Source organism: Natator depressus, chromosome 22, assembly GCF_965152275.1.
Source record: "Natator depressus isolate rNatDep1 chromosome 22, rNatDep2.hap1, whole genome shotgun sequence".
Classification (NCBI taxonomy): domain Eukaryota; kingdom Metazoa; phylum Chordata; order Testudines; family Cheloniidae; genus Natator; species Natator depressus.
Genome location: NC_134255.1, coordinates 14,419,080 through 14,435,494, shown reverse-complemented (window position 1 = coordinate 14,435,494; position 16,415 = coordinate 14,419,080). Strand labels below are relative to the sequence as shown.

The following is a 16,415-nucleotide window of genomic DNA, read 5'->3' as shown; positions in this document are numbered from 1 at the left end:
ACCGATCAACTACATGATCTTTCTTTTTAAGTTAACATTTCCCTTTGGAAAGTGGAATATTGGGAGTGGCCACTAATGTATCCCCCCACTGTAGGACACAATTATTAGTGTATTTGGGTACAAGTCCAATAGAAAACCATTTAAAGCATTTTACATACATTATATACATGGGACAGCACATTCGCAGTTTATGAAGGCTGGGGCAGTAAAGACATTTCATCTAAGAACTGTGATATCAATGACCTCAACTCATGTTAGAGCTTCCCGTGTCAAGAATGTCTGAAAAATCAATTTTCAAACATCCAACTCATCACAGAAATGATTGCCAGGGATGGAATTCCAATGGCCAAATTACACATGCTAATAACAGGTATCGACACCTAGCAAGAAATTCTTCTGACTGGTCTGCAGTACAACTATTTCCATTGCAACAGAGTGTACTGTTAACATTGCAAAAGGGAAAGCAGCCATTTAAGATAATTTCATACAAAAATACACACATGTGAAAATCCACAAGGATGGGGCACATTCTCTGTGGCATTTAGAAGAGATTTGATTGTACTGTTTTGATAGCTTGATTAATTTAACTTCTCTCTTGCCTTTTTTTTTTTTTTTTTAAGTCCTCTAAAAGGGATCACTTCGCTGTGAAAATCTAAGCTAGTGTTGAATTCCAAGGAGGAATTGCAATGTGAACCCTTTGTCCTATGAAAAAATATTCCTCCTCTCAATGTATGCCTGTCACTCTCACTAATACTAACAGGAGAACAGACCACTTAGGGTTCACTTTTTTTGTTTTGTTTTTTGTTTTAAACTAGCTTGTAGATTTCAGCTACCAAGCCCTACAGATTCTTTTGCACAGATGTTTACAATCTGGTTCTCTTAATTTCTGAGAACATAAGAGATTATATATCTGTGTATGCTCCTGCCCACCCCAATTCAGAAGCATACATGAAGCATACAGTGCTCACATGATTTTAAATCCAAGACACTTTACTTTTTTTTGAGAAACATTGGCAAATTCATTAACTGTATAAAATACAGTATAACTGTATATTGCTCTGTAAAGCCTTTTGCAAACTATTTATCTGTACAGAATGGTAAAAATTACCAGTTAATATACATATTTAAAATAAAAAAGGAAAATTTGTTTAATAGAGTCTAATCACTGAAATATAAATAGCTTGATTAGAACAGAACAATGTGACCTAGGAAAGTCTTGGCTGTTTGGTTCGATTATAGCAGCATGGTTGTTGGCTTTTCAAGGAACTTTTTGAACTCAGCAAGCCACTGGGCTCCAACTGCTCCATCCACAACTCGATGGTCACAACTAAGAGTAACTGACATCATGCTGGCCACATCAAACCTGGGAAGAGAAACAAAATCCCACATTTAGCACTCGCAAGTTAGTTTGCAGAGATTTGTCAGCTAGTGATATTCACACCACCCAGGACTTTTATAAAAGATAAACCCCAAAGGGTGTTAGTCCTGTAGTACTCAGATCTACATGTATACCTTCACAAATGCTTATGATGAAGATCTACATGATATAGAGTAGATCATATCCTTCACTTTCTGAAATTAGGTGATCCCTTTGGAACATGCAGCTCATTTTATTTAATAAAATGCATATACATTGGTGATAAAACTTCACTCTATCTCCATGCTAAGTCACACTCTAGGCCTGGCTACCTCAGCATGAGTTTTCAGGCAGTAAGACTGCCTTTTATCTATGCCTTTTATCGTTTCAGAGTAACAGCTGTGTTAGTCTGTATTCGCAAAAAGAAAAGGAGGACTTGTGGCACCTTAGAGACTAACCAATTTATTTGAGCATGAGCTTTCGTGAGCTACAGCTCACTTCATCCGATGAAGTGAGCTGTAGCTCACGAAAGCTCATGCTCAAATAAATTGGTTAGTCTCGAAGGTGCCACAAGTCCTCCTTTTCTTATCTATACGTGTCATTCATTTGCTCACCAGATTCAGAAGTCTGCACTGTGCCACTCAAAATTTGCCAGCGAAATATGGTCCTGTGAGAAAGGCACTAATCTAGGATTTAGGAGACAAAGGTTCAGTTCCCTTCTCTGCCACACATTTCCTGTGTGACCTTGAGCAAATTATTTACTCTCTGTGCCTCAGGCCCCCATCTTACAGATGGGGATAATAGGACTTCCCTATCTCACAGTGGCACTGTGCAATACTGCTAAATATTGATCATCTGATGGGGAAATTAGAATACTAGCCACTATTCCAAAGTAAATGTCACCTGTTTGAAGAGTTAACTGAATCTGGATAATGCTCTATTTAATACTTACCCCTTCTCATTATTTGCTGGCACCAGCCTGTTCTCTGAAGTACCAACTGCCAGAATACATGCCTGAGGTGGATTGATTATGGCAGAAAAATTCTTAATCCCATACATTCCTAAATTGGAAACCGTAAAAGTGCCTCCCTACAGGAAATAAACATATAGATTAATATATGGAACATCACAAAAGTTACTTCACACAGCATGTTAATTAACATGGCTAAACTAGATCATGGACTTGAAGGGGTCATTTGACCCACATGTCATGAAATGGTTCATTTTTTTTTTTTTTTTTTTTTTAAAGTCGGGGACAATCACAGCTGCAGTAATTACTAACACACCAAGCTCCTCACCTGGAATTCATGGGGCTGAAGTTTACCTTCTCGTGCTTTGGCTGCCAAAGAGGCAACATCTTTACTAATGGAAGCCAATCCCTTTATGTGCGCATTGAACACGATGGGAGTTATAAGCCCTGCAGGAGTACTCACTGCAATGCTAACATCCACTACATGATTTCTGTAAGACACAATGGGGACACAACCCATATTACTTGAGCGGGACACAAAAGAAAGATTTTTTTTTAAAGCATTAAAGCCACCTCGTATAAACAAGTGGTTATTGTCATGTCCATTAAGTCTAGTGCCCAGGCCTCACTCACAAGGGCACTTTAAGAAAGGTATATGAACTTTTGAGAATCCCCTGAGTTTTATACTGCAGCTGCTCCCATTCCTGCCAGCCTTTATGAGACCCTGCCAAAAGTGTGGGAGAATTGCTCCATTTTGCTATTAACACCATACTGAATAAAGTTACTAGCTACATTTGGACCATATACTTACTGCCTGATAACAGTGTCCAACCATGAGGAATTGGCTTCAGGCACCTTCACACATGCCAGAGCTGAAGCTTTAATGATGAAGTCATTGACAGAAAGCTTAACGTTCTCCGACACCTCCTGTAAAGAGAAGACAGAGGTTTGAAATGTCAGTGATTTACTCACTCCTTACAGTCACCACAAAAACTGAATTAGTTTGCATAAACACAAGACTACATGGCCTGTTTACACTTACTAAGTGACCCTATCACAGTCAGTCAATCTGGCACATCTCTAAGAGGAAACAACATTTGCAAGTGTCTTAAGCCCATTTAACATTTGCATTCCTCCCCCCTGCCCCTGCCCCCGCCTTGTAGTCTGAGAAGCAGTATTCAGTTTTGGGATATGTGATCTTCATTTCCCCAAAAGAAAGAACTCTGCTCAGAAGCAGCATCTCATTTACGATTTGATCCTGCTCTTTATCCTATTTTCTAGCTGAGGCAACAATAGTAAAAGAAAGCTGTGCAGCTTGTCTAGGATTCAATGTGATCAGGTTGGGGAACTCGGAGCACGCAATGGGCAGTGGTTGGATGGAGAAGACTTCTCCACACTCTGTCACAAGAGGGTCAAGACCTGACTAGCAGGAGGCAGCAAACTTTGGATGCGAAGGAACCTGTTCTTCCCAAGTCCAGCTGGCTCAACCCTGAAGAACAGATGCAGGAGGCTCATCATACTGATTATCTACCTGTCCTCAGACCCACACCACCACCCTTCAGTTGTGTTACCTTATTAAGTTCTTTCCTGAGCTCCAGTATTTCTTCCACATTTATATCAATAGACAGATAGTAGTGAGGTATTGTTTGTTTAGACTGCATCAAACGCTGAGCAATGACCTGAAGGCAAACAGAGCAGGTCATTAAAACACAACACACTTTGCAAAATGGGCTTCCATCCAAGTTAAAAGTAGGGTTGACAACGCACACCACTGTCTTAGATGCACACATTCTAGCACAATTAGGTTTGGTCCAAGCGTCTTTGGAGTTGCTACATAAAGACCACTGAGCAGCAGACAATAGCCAAAAGACCAATATAAGGATTTTGCATTTTTAAATCAGCTAGAATTTATACCCCTACTCTCATTTTGCTGGATGGCGCAGAGAGATGAAGAGATGGGCTGAGACAGAGGAAAACTTTGTTATGGTGATTTGGGAAGCATCTTAGTTTTGGGGACAGTGGTCCTAACTGTTTGTATTTTAGAGAGAGAGAGATTGTACATGAGGCCAGAAACGTTGGATGGATGCATTTTTATAAACGCAATAAAGCAGTTGCTGTATATAAAAGGCACCTCCACAAGAAGATCTCGCCCTCACCTTCAAATGAAGTTTATTACACCAGAAAAGAGAGATTTGGCTAACAGGAACGGTTGTCCATTATTAGCCACCAGACACCTAGAGATGTCACCCTACTATAAATCACTAATAGCAGTAAAATTTTTGCTTCAACTTTCATTTCTCGCAGCGTGGGTGGATCTGACCCTAGTCCCCTTTTTTGGGTACATCAACCACCACGACATGATTTGGCACAACTGGCCATCTCTGCTCAAGGCACAAATGGAATAGAAGGGTTGCTGCAGATTAGGGCTGAGGTGCATTGACAAAGCTGCATGGTCTCGCAGGTCAGAATGGAGGTGCATCAGCAAAGCTGCATGGGGGAAGCTTGCTCAACACCTGCCAGTTCTATGCCTTGCTCAAGCCAGCGCCATTAAATCACTTACTCTCATGAGCAAGTTTTTCCACCAAGTTCACTACCCTTCAACATCCAATTGGCCCTCCTAGTTAAAAGGGACCTTAGTCAACAGTGGTTAAATGTTTAATGTTTCTGGAAAGACTCCTATGTGTAAATACAATCATCTCTTTAAAGGGAGAGAAAGAAGGAAAACCTCTTACCCTCCGAACGTTACTGATGGGGATATCTGTGAAGACGCCTGAAGGAGGTGGTGTTGCTGTTGGAGCTGCAGGTGTAACAGGAGCTGCTGGGGCCTGTGCACAAAGACAGACAGACAGCCGGGTTTCCGATCATTGCTCAAATGTGAGCTGGGGTTTGTCAGAAACTAGAAATCAACATTACGGAGACAAGCTTTGGGATGACTCCTGTGAATAAGGCTGTGGTGGAAAACAGATGGCTGAGATACGGCTGCTCTCCGTGTTTCCGATCGCCTTCTTTAGTAAGCAGAAGGCACTCCCGTCCTATAGCTTCCTACCCAGATGCATTTTAAGTGATTCACAAACCCAAATGTTAAGGCCTCGATAACATTCTGTTCCCAGAATGTGGTGTTTGTGGGTATATGAAACATATGGTATTGATATCTGTAGCTACTATATTCTAATTAAGGACTGGTAATAAATATTAGTGATAGGTATCAGCCTACACGGTTACAGCTACAAAGCAGAACTCCATCAGACAATGATTGCAAAGTAAGGAGGACTGCAGAAGACTTTCAGTTTTTAATACTGGCCTTCCTTTGATTTTCCCCTCCTAAGCTGCCTTCCTCAAGGCTCCATCACTCCATTAGCTGTTCCGTTACTATGGTAATGGGGACCATATAAACACCTGGAGAGGCAGGACGTGCTTCTGCAGCAAAATTCCAAAAAGTGACAAATTAAAAAAGGAGAACATCTCATCGCACGTTTCTGAAGTCCTACACATGCTGACTCCCCAACACTTCCCACACTGTCCAATCACCAGCAAAACTGTCAGTCTTCAGAATGCTCGTACTTCACCTGCTGGTTGCAGTCTTCAGCCGCTTCCAAAGAGCGGCGGGTAGCTCTACACTTCTGTCAAAACAACTACTAATGCAGTAGTACGAGATCTCACGGATTTCAGTCCTACTCACAGGGACAACCTTTGGAGGCACAAATGACTCAATATCTTTCTTCGTGATTCTGCCATCTGGTCCAGTACCTGGTTGAGGGACATGTGAAATGTAAGATTTCATGCAATGCCATATTGGGAAAATGCAAATTAAAATGAAACCCACTCCCTTCTAACCCAGTCACTCAGCACAGCAACTGGACATTCGGCTGTAATCTGTGACCAGAAAACATTTTTGATGGACTGGGAGCGAACAGACAGCTAAGCACATATCTAAGGGCAACAGAGACTTGGATAAGAATGGAAATGGCAACTCACCTTTCACCTGCGCAATGTCAATTCCTCTTTCTGCTGCCATTTTCTTTGCCAGGGGGCTAATTATTACCCTTCCTTTATGTACAGGAGCTCCATGTGATGAGACTGCTGGAGCTGAAGGGGCAGTGGGCTGGGGAGGAGGAGCTGCCACCTTAAGAGAATGGGTTAGACACAGTCATTAGCTGCACAAACATTCAGCTAAAGTCTTAAAGTTTCACTTAAGTATGAGGAGATGTAACATGCAAAGAGAACATGGGCATCTGGTTACCAAAAACCAACTAGAGAATGTTCACAGATCAGCAACAACAGTGATCAGGGGCTGGAGGGGCTGATTTAGGAGATTAAGGAAGAGAATGAGAGCTAAATCAGCAGAACTGTGGCTAGAGTGATGATCAGAGGTAGGGAATGAAACACTACAGGTATGGGGGAGAGGAATTATTTACGAATATGCAGAGAAATAAATGACATTATGAGAAAATTTAGTCTAACAGAATGCCTTTCTGGGAGTGTGACTGATTAGGCTGTGGAATCATCTCCCAGATGAAGGGGCAGTAAGTGACTTGTATCCCCATCATTTGGAGCATTTAAAACTAGAAGGGGCAGCAGTCTGGATTACAGACATAGGGAACAACCGCCATCAGTTCCCAGAGAATAGACTAGCTGGTGCTAACAGGTTGTATTCATCTCACGATATCCTTCCACTCATGATACCACAAACACATTATTGGAATTCAAGCTTCACAAGGTCCAAACCAGCAGGATTATTCAGGTCAGATTAACAACTGCTAATGGTCCCCCCACTTCTCTTCCCCATCAGAGATAGTCTTTACCGGAGGGAGAGGACTGGGTGGTGGTGCTTGTGGTTTGATATCGGCTACTCCAGTATCCCTGTAGTCAGCAAATGCTGGAATATCAGACTCCTTCTCCACAATGATACAGAGTGGGGTTCCTAATGGCACATCCCTTGTTCCTTCAGACACCAGAATTTTTGCCAGGTAGCCTTCTTCCTGCACTTCAAAGCCTTAAAAGAAAATGACTGATGAATGCTGGAGAAGATCAAATAACGATAAGGTTGGCATTGATGTCACACAATCTCAACACTGGCACAATGAAGAGTTCTTTTGGATGATGCTTTCAGTCTCCCCATAGTAACTAAATCCCTGCCACTTTTTAACACATCTTTAAAACAACACTGAATGGGGAGAAGTCTCCATGTACTGCAGGTTTAACACCACAGGGCTGGTGCAAAGCTGGGAGCTGCTATTAGCAGCTCCATCACCTAGAACTACAAGAGGACAGGAAATAGCTTTACATTGCTCCTTTTACATTGCACCAAGGCCTGCTGCCCTTTGCAGCTGGAAGAGAAGAGGCTGGTTTGAAGCTCAACTGTGGATTACTCTCTCTCTCTCTCCAGAGGTTAAAGAACAATCTGTGGTCTCTCTCAGGGTAAGAGATTGCTCACCTATTGTGGCTTTATCTGTTTCAATTTCTGCCAGTAAGTCTCCTTCGCTCAGTTTCTCACCAACCTTCTTCTCCCACCGCTGAACCGTGCCCATTGTCATCGTTGGTGAGAGAGCAGGGAGAACAATCTATGGAGTCAAAAGAATGCGAGGGTATCATAACAGATAACCGAAAGCCAACAGGAGCATGACTTCAAACCCCAACCAGTGTATTACCCTTGAGAATGAGCCAGCACCAATATGTTCCTGGGCCTGCCTAACCCAACAAAGCAGGGTGCGATGCTGCTGCTGCCAGATTCTTGTTTAAAGACGCTAAACCAGAGTTTAAATTAAGGAAGAAAATTGAAAGGCAACAACTGAGGGATTTTCCTGTTGGGATTCTGCTTTGCCTGTTTAGTGCTAGTAAATAACCATCACCTAGCACTTATATAACAGTTTTCACCTGTAGAGCCAAAGTGCACAGATGGGGAAGTTGAGGCATAGATAGGTGGAGTGCCTTGTTTGAGGTCACACAGCAAGTCAGTGGAAGAAATGGAAATAAAACTCCCAATTCCCAGAATAGGTGAGGTTCCCCCAACTTCATTTGGAATATGACTCCTTAACACAATACTATGAAAAACGAAGGGGCGAACGGGAAGAGCTGTGCTGGGAGTGACACACCCTGGCCCTCAGAGCAGTCAGGTACTACAGCGATGGGCACTTTAGATACGGATGAATAATGATGTGCACAACTTTGCAAGACACTAGTATCTCTTCTACTGCATCACTGCAGAACTTGTTAGAGAATCAACATTCGACCAGCCCTGAACAAGAAAAGAGCAGTAGAAAGGAAGCATGGTCCAGTGGGCAAGGTGCTAGTCTGGGATTCAAGAGACTTGGGTTAAATTCCCTGTACCACCATACACTTTCTGTGATGCCCTGAGCAAGTCACAATCTCACTGTACCTCAGCATCCCACCTGTAAAATGGGGATTATAGCAACTCCCTACTTCACAGGAGTATTGCAAGGCTAAACCCATTAAAGGTTGTGAGATGCTCAGCTACAATGGTAAAGGGGCCATATAAGTACTTAAGATAGACAAACATAGGATACTGTAGTAGTACTAGGCAGTCACACAGAGACACCTCAGCATCTAACCACATGAGAACTAACCAAGCACAACTGGTCTGCTCCTGGGCTATGCAAACTTAAAAGAAATTCTTCCCACATAACTGGGCCCCAGCAGAGTAACAGAGGGTGCGATGTAGCTCCTAAGTCCCTTTGTTTCATGCTCAATGTCACGGCGCCTAACTTTCAATTGCTAAACCCAGGGTTGTGAGTTCAATCCTTAAGGGGGCCATTTAGGGATCTGGGCCAAAAATTGGAGATTAGTCCAACCCCCTGCTCAAAGCAGGACCAGATGACCTCCTGAGGTCCCTTCCAACCATGATATTGTATGATTCAGACCTATGATTCAGTGGCCTAAAGAAATCACATGAACAACTCTGCAGTCCACAAAGCTGAGCTAGAGGCCTAGGCTTCCTATCCAATGAATGGGGAGAGATAGGCACCAGAGAACATGAACCAGGTGAGGTGAGGCGAGGCCTCATCTGGAGTACTGTGTCCAGTTTTGGGCCCCACACTACAAGAAGGATGTGGATAAATTGGAGAGAGTCCAGTGAAGGGCAACAAAAATGATTAGGGGTCTAGAGCACATGACTTATGAGGAGAGGCTGAGGGAGCTGGGATTGTTTAGTCTGCAGAAGAGAAGAATGAGGGGGGATTTGATAGCTGCTTTCAACTACCTGAAAGGGGGTTCCAAAGAGGATGGCTCTAGACTGTTCTCAATGGTAGCAGATGACAGAACGAGGAGTAATGGTCTCAAGTTGCAATGGGGGAGGTTTAGATTGGATATTAGGAAAAACTTTTTCACTAGGAGGGTGGTGAAACACTGGAATGCGTTACCTAGGGAGGTGGTAGAATCTCCTTCCTTAGAGGTTTTTAAGGTCAGGCTTGACAAAGCCCTGGCTGGGATGATTTAACTGGGAATTGGTCCTGCTTCGAGCAGGGGGTTGGACTAGATGACCTTCTGGGGTCCCTTCCAACCCTGATATTCTATGAACCATAAAAGCCAGCCAATGCCAACAACACAGGTGTGTACTAAGCCCTGCCCCACTCACACTGATGGGCACTTGACTCTGGGCTGCAGGGAGGAACCTAGCTCTGCTAATGATCGTGAAGGGGAACCAACCGCCTAAGCCACTTCTTGTGTCAGCACCTGCCTCGCTCCACACAAAAATGGCTAAAGGAGGAGGTGGTGGTGCCACTCACCTTATAACTTTTAGCCCAGAGGTTAGAGCACTCACCCAGGATGTGGGGCACCCAGATTCAGTCCCCTCTTCACTCTGACTAGAGCGCAAGAAAGGATTTGAACAGGGGTCTCCCACCTCTCAGGAGAATGCTCTAATCACTGAGCAATGGGATATTCTGATGTGGGGCTCCCTTAGTCTCTCCTGTTGAAGCTGTTCCACTGTGGATAAATAATGAACGAGTGATTGGAGCAGGGGAACTGGACCCACGGTCTCCCCTCTCCCAGGGGGGGTGCCCTAAGACTGGATTACAAAGTCTCTTTCTCTCTCTTCCTAGTCCAATGACTAAGTATTTATTTTCAGGGGACCAGTCACTTGGCCAGAGAGAGTGCTGCTTTATAGCTTGCTGAATGCCTTCATCCTTTACTCCATTCTATGTAGCTAGGCCATCTACTAGCCAAATTAACCAATCAATGTCATTGCCTCTTAATAAGAAGAGAATCATGTGCATACAGGAGCTTTTCATAGTCTGAGGGAACAGACTGTCTTCTTCGACTGATACCAGCGGCCCTAAAACAGTTTTCAAAGCTTAACTGATTGGGGTTTTTTTAAAACCCATTTTAAATCTGTACGATTGACTCTCACTCCTGCAGCTAGAGCTAATAAGGCCTATGGTTTATATCTACATCACAGTGCCTAGGAGCTATTAGTGTTAGACAGGCAGAAGACAGACACTGAAGAATAATTCACTACAGGTATGTACATGCCTTACCTGCATGTGAGGAGGATAGGAGCTGCCTGGAGCCTGCACAGAGGGCTGAGCTGGTGGTGGGGGAACTGCCGCTGGAGGGGGAGGCACTGAGGCTGCTGCAGCAGCAGGTGCTGCAGAATCCAAGGTAAAATTCTTAAAGGCATCAATAAACTCGGGCCTAGAAGAGGAACCAAAGGAGCCATGAACAATATGGAAGATAACGTGCCTAATGCTTCATCCAGGGCACCCAACCTGCCAGGTTCCCAAGACAGCACTCTACTGAGATGTGATCGATTTACTTACTTTTCAACTGTGATACATATTATAGACCCAATGGGGACATCCCTTGTCCCTTCTGCTACCAGGATCTTAGCCAAGTAACATTCTTCCAGACTCTCAAATCCCACAGTCGCTTTGTCTGTTTCCACCTTTGCAAAAAGAGAACGATCTTGTTATGGCCAAAAAGAAAGAAAGAAAAAAAATAAAAAGGGCTGCATACAGCGCAGACTCCTCCAGTCTGATGTTTGTGGGTGAAGCTCCCTGGCATATAAAGCCATGGTGAGAATCATCTCAGCTGACAGCAGCAACTTGGCTGACAAGGAAAAGAGACTGTAGAGGTTCAATCCCCCTCACAAGTCGCTAGGAAACAGCAGGCAACTCTGAGGGGTAGTGGGGTTGTGGCTGTTTTTAATCCCTTCAATAAAGTGGCTTCAGAAGATTAATATTAATTTTTATTATCTGTATTTCATAGTATCTAGGCACCCCAGACATTGATCAGGACACCACTGTGCTAGGTGCTGTACACACACAAAACACAAAGAGTCCCTGCCCCAGACAACTCACAATCTAAGTATGAGAGGGACCAGATGGATGGACAGACTGACAGGGGAGTACAAGGAAACAATGAGACAATATATCAGCAGGACAGCCTGTGGTCTCAGCCCACCAGCAGCCTATCTGTGGACAAATTTTATGTAGGCCTCACAGCAGAAGAGAATTTTAAGAAGAAATCTGACGGAGGAAAATGAGTTAGTTTTGTGGATGTTTATGGGGAGCTTCTCCCAAGCCTGAGGGGCAGCACAGGAGAAAGTACAAAGGTGCTTGTTTGAAAATTTAACAAGTGGGTAATGGAAGCTGGCATTATGGGCTGATCAGAGACAGGAGTCAACCTTCCAATGCTGAATCAGAGATAATGGGTAAGGATGAGGAAAGAACAATTATACCTGTTTGGGGTGACTTGTGACAAAATCCAGGGCATGCAGTTAGTACGGGGACAATTTTAGAGACCATAACCTGCCTCATCCTCCGGTTATGGTGCAGCCTCCCACCCCACCAGAAAGTGAGAGGCCCCCCACAAGAACTGGCCCTTGGTGCCCCATAACTGGGGCCGTCCTGGTTAGGGGCGACCTCTCCATGGTACCTCTGCAATCAGATCACCCTCGCTGATCTTCTCCCCTTCCTTCTTCTCCCACCGAGCGATAGTCCCCATCTGCATTGTAGGGGAAAGAGCCGGCAAAGGCACCTGCAAAAGAACAACCCAGCCATAGCATAAGTGACTCTAGAACACCTTCCACCAAGAGAGGCGAGAGGCCAGTCAATGCTCTTGAATCCAGAAACAGTCAAGCTGCCAACAATAAAACGGCCATAATGCTAATGCAATAGTCTCACGTTTATTCAGAACCCTTCATCCCAAGGTGCTTCATAACTCAGACTGACTCCAGGGAATTGCTTGTCCCCTGGAGCTCTAAAGGGCAGCTACCGACTGGTGCACAATACCACAGTGGGTGGGGAAGGGGCACGGAGACAAGGGCAAATCCGAACTCAGCAAACGACTGGGCTATTGGCCAGTGGGCTCTAGGGCTGGCTGGGGTAACATCCTGTGGTTTCGGGGGCCAAGGAACAGGAGAAGGACGCCGCTTGTAGGGCCTGGCCAGCGAGTCTGTGAGAGGGGATGCTGGGGGAGGCTGCGCTGGGGCTGTTTGCATCTCACGGGGGCTTTGCAGGGGAGGTCCCCCATCCTAGCCTCTCCAGCGGCTCTAGAGTCGGGGTGGGCATGACCCCAGTGAGCTGGGGGAAGAGAAAGAGGGTGACTCTGTGGCTGTGGGGCCGGGGTAGGCATGACCCCAGGGAGCTGGGGGAAGGGAAAGGGGGTGACTCTGTGCCGGGGGGGGTGGGGGGGGTGGGCATGACCCCAGGGAGCTGGGGGAAGGGAAAGGGGGTGACTCTGTGGCAGGGGGGTGTGACCCCAGGGAGCTGGGGGAAGGGAAAGGGGGTGACTCTGTGGCGGGGGGGCATGACCCCAGGGAGCTGGGGGAAGGGAAAGGGGGTGACTCTGTGGCGGGGGGGTGTGACCCCAGGGAGCTGGGGGAAGGGAAAGGGGGTGACTCTGTGGCGGGGGGGTCGGGGGGGCATGACACCAGGGAGCGGGGGGAAGGGAAAGGGGGTGACTCTGTGGCAGGGGGGGGCTCGGGGGGGCGTGACCCCAGGGAGCGGGGGGAAGGGAAAGGGGGTGACTCTGTGGCGGGGGGGGCTCGGGGGGGCGTGACCCCAGGGAGCTGGGGGAAGGGAAAGGGGGTGACTCTGTGGCGGGGGGGCATGACCCCAGGGAGCGGGGGGAAGGGAAAGGGGGTGACTCTGTGGCGGGGGCGGGGCTCTGGGGGTCAGGATCCGGGGTGGGGGGAGGTCCGGGTGCCCCAGTGCCCCCCCAGCCCCTCACCTTCTGGTGGGGCGGGAGGCTGCACCACCGCCGGGGGACGAGGCGGGGCCAGGGCTCCCTCAGCAGCAGCAGCAGCCGCCCCGCGGGCCTGGGCCCCGGCGCGCTCCGGCCCCGGCTCCGGCCCGGCGGGGGCTGCGCGGCCCCCAGGCTCCCTCCGTGCAGGGCGCGGGCCCCCCGGCCAGGGCTCGCTCCCGCCGCTCCGGGCACCCGCCGCGGGGCCGCGCACGGGGCGAGGCGCCGCGCGAACACGCGCCACATGCTGCTGTGGAGCCGGGACCCGGCAACGGCTCCGGCAATGACCTCGCTCCCCTCCGGACTGCGGGCGCCCACCGCGCTTTACGGCAGCAGCGGCTGCGACAGTGTCGTGAAGAGCCGCAAAACGGGGGAGGGGCAGCAGCTGGAGCGAGGGGCTGGCTGGGAGGACAGCGCCCAGGAGATTGGGCGAGAGATCTGGGTGTGGACAGGGGTCCCTAGGGGTAGGGTGATCAGGGGAGGTCTGGGGGCAGGATGTGGGTGCAGGGGAGGTCTGGGGGCAGGATGTGGGTGTAAGGGTGCTTAGGGGCAGGGTGGGGGTGGATGGGGGAGCAGGGAAAGTCTGGGGGCAGGGTGGGGGAAGCAGGGGTCCCTAGGGATAGGGTGGGGGTGGATGGGGGATCAGGGGAGGTCTGGGGGCAGGATGTGGGTGCAGGGGTGCTTAGGGGCAGGGTGGGGGCAGGATGGGGGAGCAGGGAAAGTCTGGGGGCAGGGTGGGGGAGCAGGGGTTCCTAGGGGTAGGGTGGGGGTGGATGGGGGATCAGGGGAGGTCTGGGGGCAGGATGTGGGTGTAAGGGTGCTTAGGGGCAGGGTGGGGGCAGGATGGGGGAGCAGGGAAAGTCTGGGGGCAGGGTGGGGGAAGCAGGGGTCCCTAGGGGTAGGGTGGGGGTGGATGGGGGATCAGGGGAGGTCTGGGGGCAGGATGGGGGTGCAGGGGTGCTTAGGGGCAGGATGGGGGAGCAGGGAAAGTCTGGGGGCAGGGTGGGGGAGCAGGGGTTCCTAGGGGTAGGGTGGGGGTGGATGGTGGAGCAGGGGAGGTCTGGGGGCAGGATGTGGGTGCAGGGGTGCTTAGGGGCAGGGTGGGGGTGGATGGGGGAGCAGGGAAAGTCTGGGGGCAGGGTGGGGGAGCAGGGGTTCCTAGGGGTAGGGTGGGGGTGGATGGGGGAGCAGGGGAGGTCTGGGGGCAGGATGGGGGTGCAGGGGTGCTTAGGGGCAGGGTGGGGGCAGGATGGGGGAGCAGGGAAAGTCTGGGGGCAGGGTGGGGGAGCAGGGGTCCCTAGGGGTAGGGTGGGGGTGGATGGGGGAGCAGGGGAGCTCTGGGGGCAGGATGGGGGAGCAGGGGTTCCTAGGGGTAGGGTGGAGGTGGATGGGGGAGCAGGGGAGGTCTGGGGGCAGGATGGGGCACCACTGGGGTCTGAGGAGCAGGGGAATCTGGGATTGTATTCATGGGGAGGGCACTTAGGTGCAGATTGGGGGAGTAATTGTATAGAGGAGAGCAGGGGGATTGGGGGCGTGGGATAAGTGAACAAAGGATTGGATGGGGGGATTAGGGGCAGGGAGGAATCACAGGGACTTGGGGGTCTCCAGCCGCACACCCTCTTCTGTGCTGTTCACTCCCATACCTATCAGAGGCCCTGGTGCTGAGATGGCTCCACAGTTGGGCACTGGGGAGGTAGAAGGTTACGCGCAGGCAGCTAAATACCGAACCCAGATGTGCACGTTTAGTGCAGCCTTCTGAAGCTGTCACCCCAGCGCCTTGAAGGTGCCCGCTGTGCTGTCCCTCAAGGGAATGGAACTCCATTTATGATGGTTGTTTTATGGCACACAGGCAGATGTTGTGATTCCTGTATTAATCGATGAAGGGGAAATGCCACACTGACTTAAACTCATGCAGACCCACAGAACGCCCTAGGTGGGAGGGAGTTAGATAGTACAAAAGCTGGGCCTTGTCATCATCTTCCAGGTGAGGCACATGAGGCTGTTCCCCAGCTGGGAAAATAGGCTTTAGAGCACAGCCAAACCTGTATGTCAGTTCCAGTTAGGCCCACAGCCGCAGCCCCCTCGACCCCAACAATAGTGCCATGTTTGAGGCTCCCATAACATACATCTGTGTCCCAGAATTTATTGAGCTATCGGCCCCAATTCTGCATCTGCAAGTGAACCCCCAACACCATACAGAGCATGATTGACTTCAGTGAGGCTCACGCACAGATTTCAGCATCAGGGTCTTAATTTGTCTTGTTTAGGGTGTCTCTTTGCCTCAGTTTCCCCATCGGTAAAATGTTCCAACCCATCAGCTATCCTTAGCAATACTGACATTTCCCCCTGGGGACTGAGAGGCTTCATTAACATCTATAAAGTGCTTTGAAATCCTTGGTTGGTAGGTACTGTATATATGCAAAGTATGATTGTCCTTATCACTACTGCTTCAGGATTTTTAAATTATTTAGCAAGAGCTGTTTTCAGCACACAGGACTTGCCTCTACTGTACCATCACCATCAGCAAACACAGCCACTGCACCTGCATGCATAAACATGAGAATCTGTGGCTGCAGTGATATTTGCTCACAAATCTCTGAGTTAACTGAGCCCCAAACCTATTGCATTTCATTTTAAATTATATGAGCAATATGGTCTGGGTCAGGGGTTAGTTGTCGTTTTAAAATATCTCAAAAGCTCACTTGTATTTAAAAGTAAAAACAACTCTTGCAAGAAATTGACCAGCCCAGAGCTGTTTGCTGTTTAATGTGCGTGGATCCAAATCTTCTCTTCAAAGTGAGGTTCAGTCTCTGAGCTTTCCTGCTGTCTTTGAAGATTTTGGAAGCCAGATGGAACAGACCCTTTACTCAGTTCCAGTGCAAGATTGTC

The 16,415-nt window shown here is 48.3% G+C and overlaps 1 protein-coding gene across 1 annotated transcript; it reads right to left on the bottom strand.

The window, feature by feature from the left end:
* Positions 1-550: 550 nt before the first annotated feature.
* On the bottom strand, positions 551-13,787 carry DLAT (dihydrolipoamide S-acetyltransferase). The gene is made up of 14 exons (XM_074936775.1): positions 13,515-13,787; positions 12,219-12,320; positions 11,102-11,226; positions 10,820-10,976; positions 7,762-7,888; positions 7,130-7,320; positions 6,303-6,450; positions 6,007-6,074; positions 5,060-5,152; positions 3,899-4,006; positions 3,139-3,254; positions 2,656-2,818; positions 2,310-2,446; positions 551-1,363 (listed from the first exon to the last, which is right to left on the bottom strand). The coding sequence occupies exons 1-14, from the start codon at positions 13,770-13,772 to the stop codon at positions 1,234-1,236; spliced, it is 1,923 nt and encodes a 640-aa protein (XP_074792876.1). The 5' UTR covers positions 13,773-13,787; the 3' UTR covers positions 551-1,233.
* Between the last annotated feature and the right edge of the window lie 2,628 nt (positions 13,788-16,415).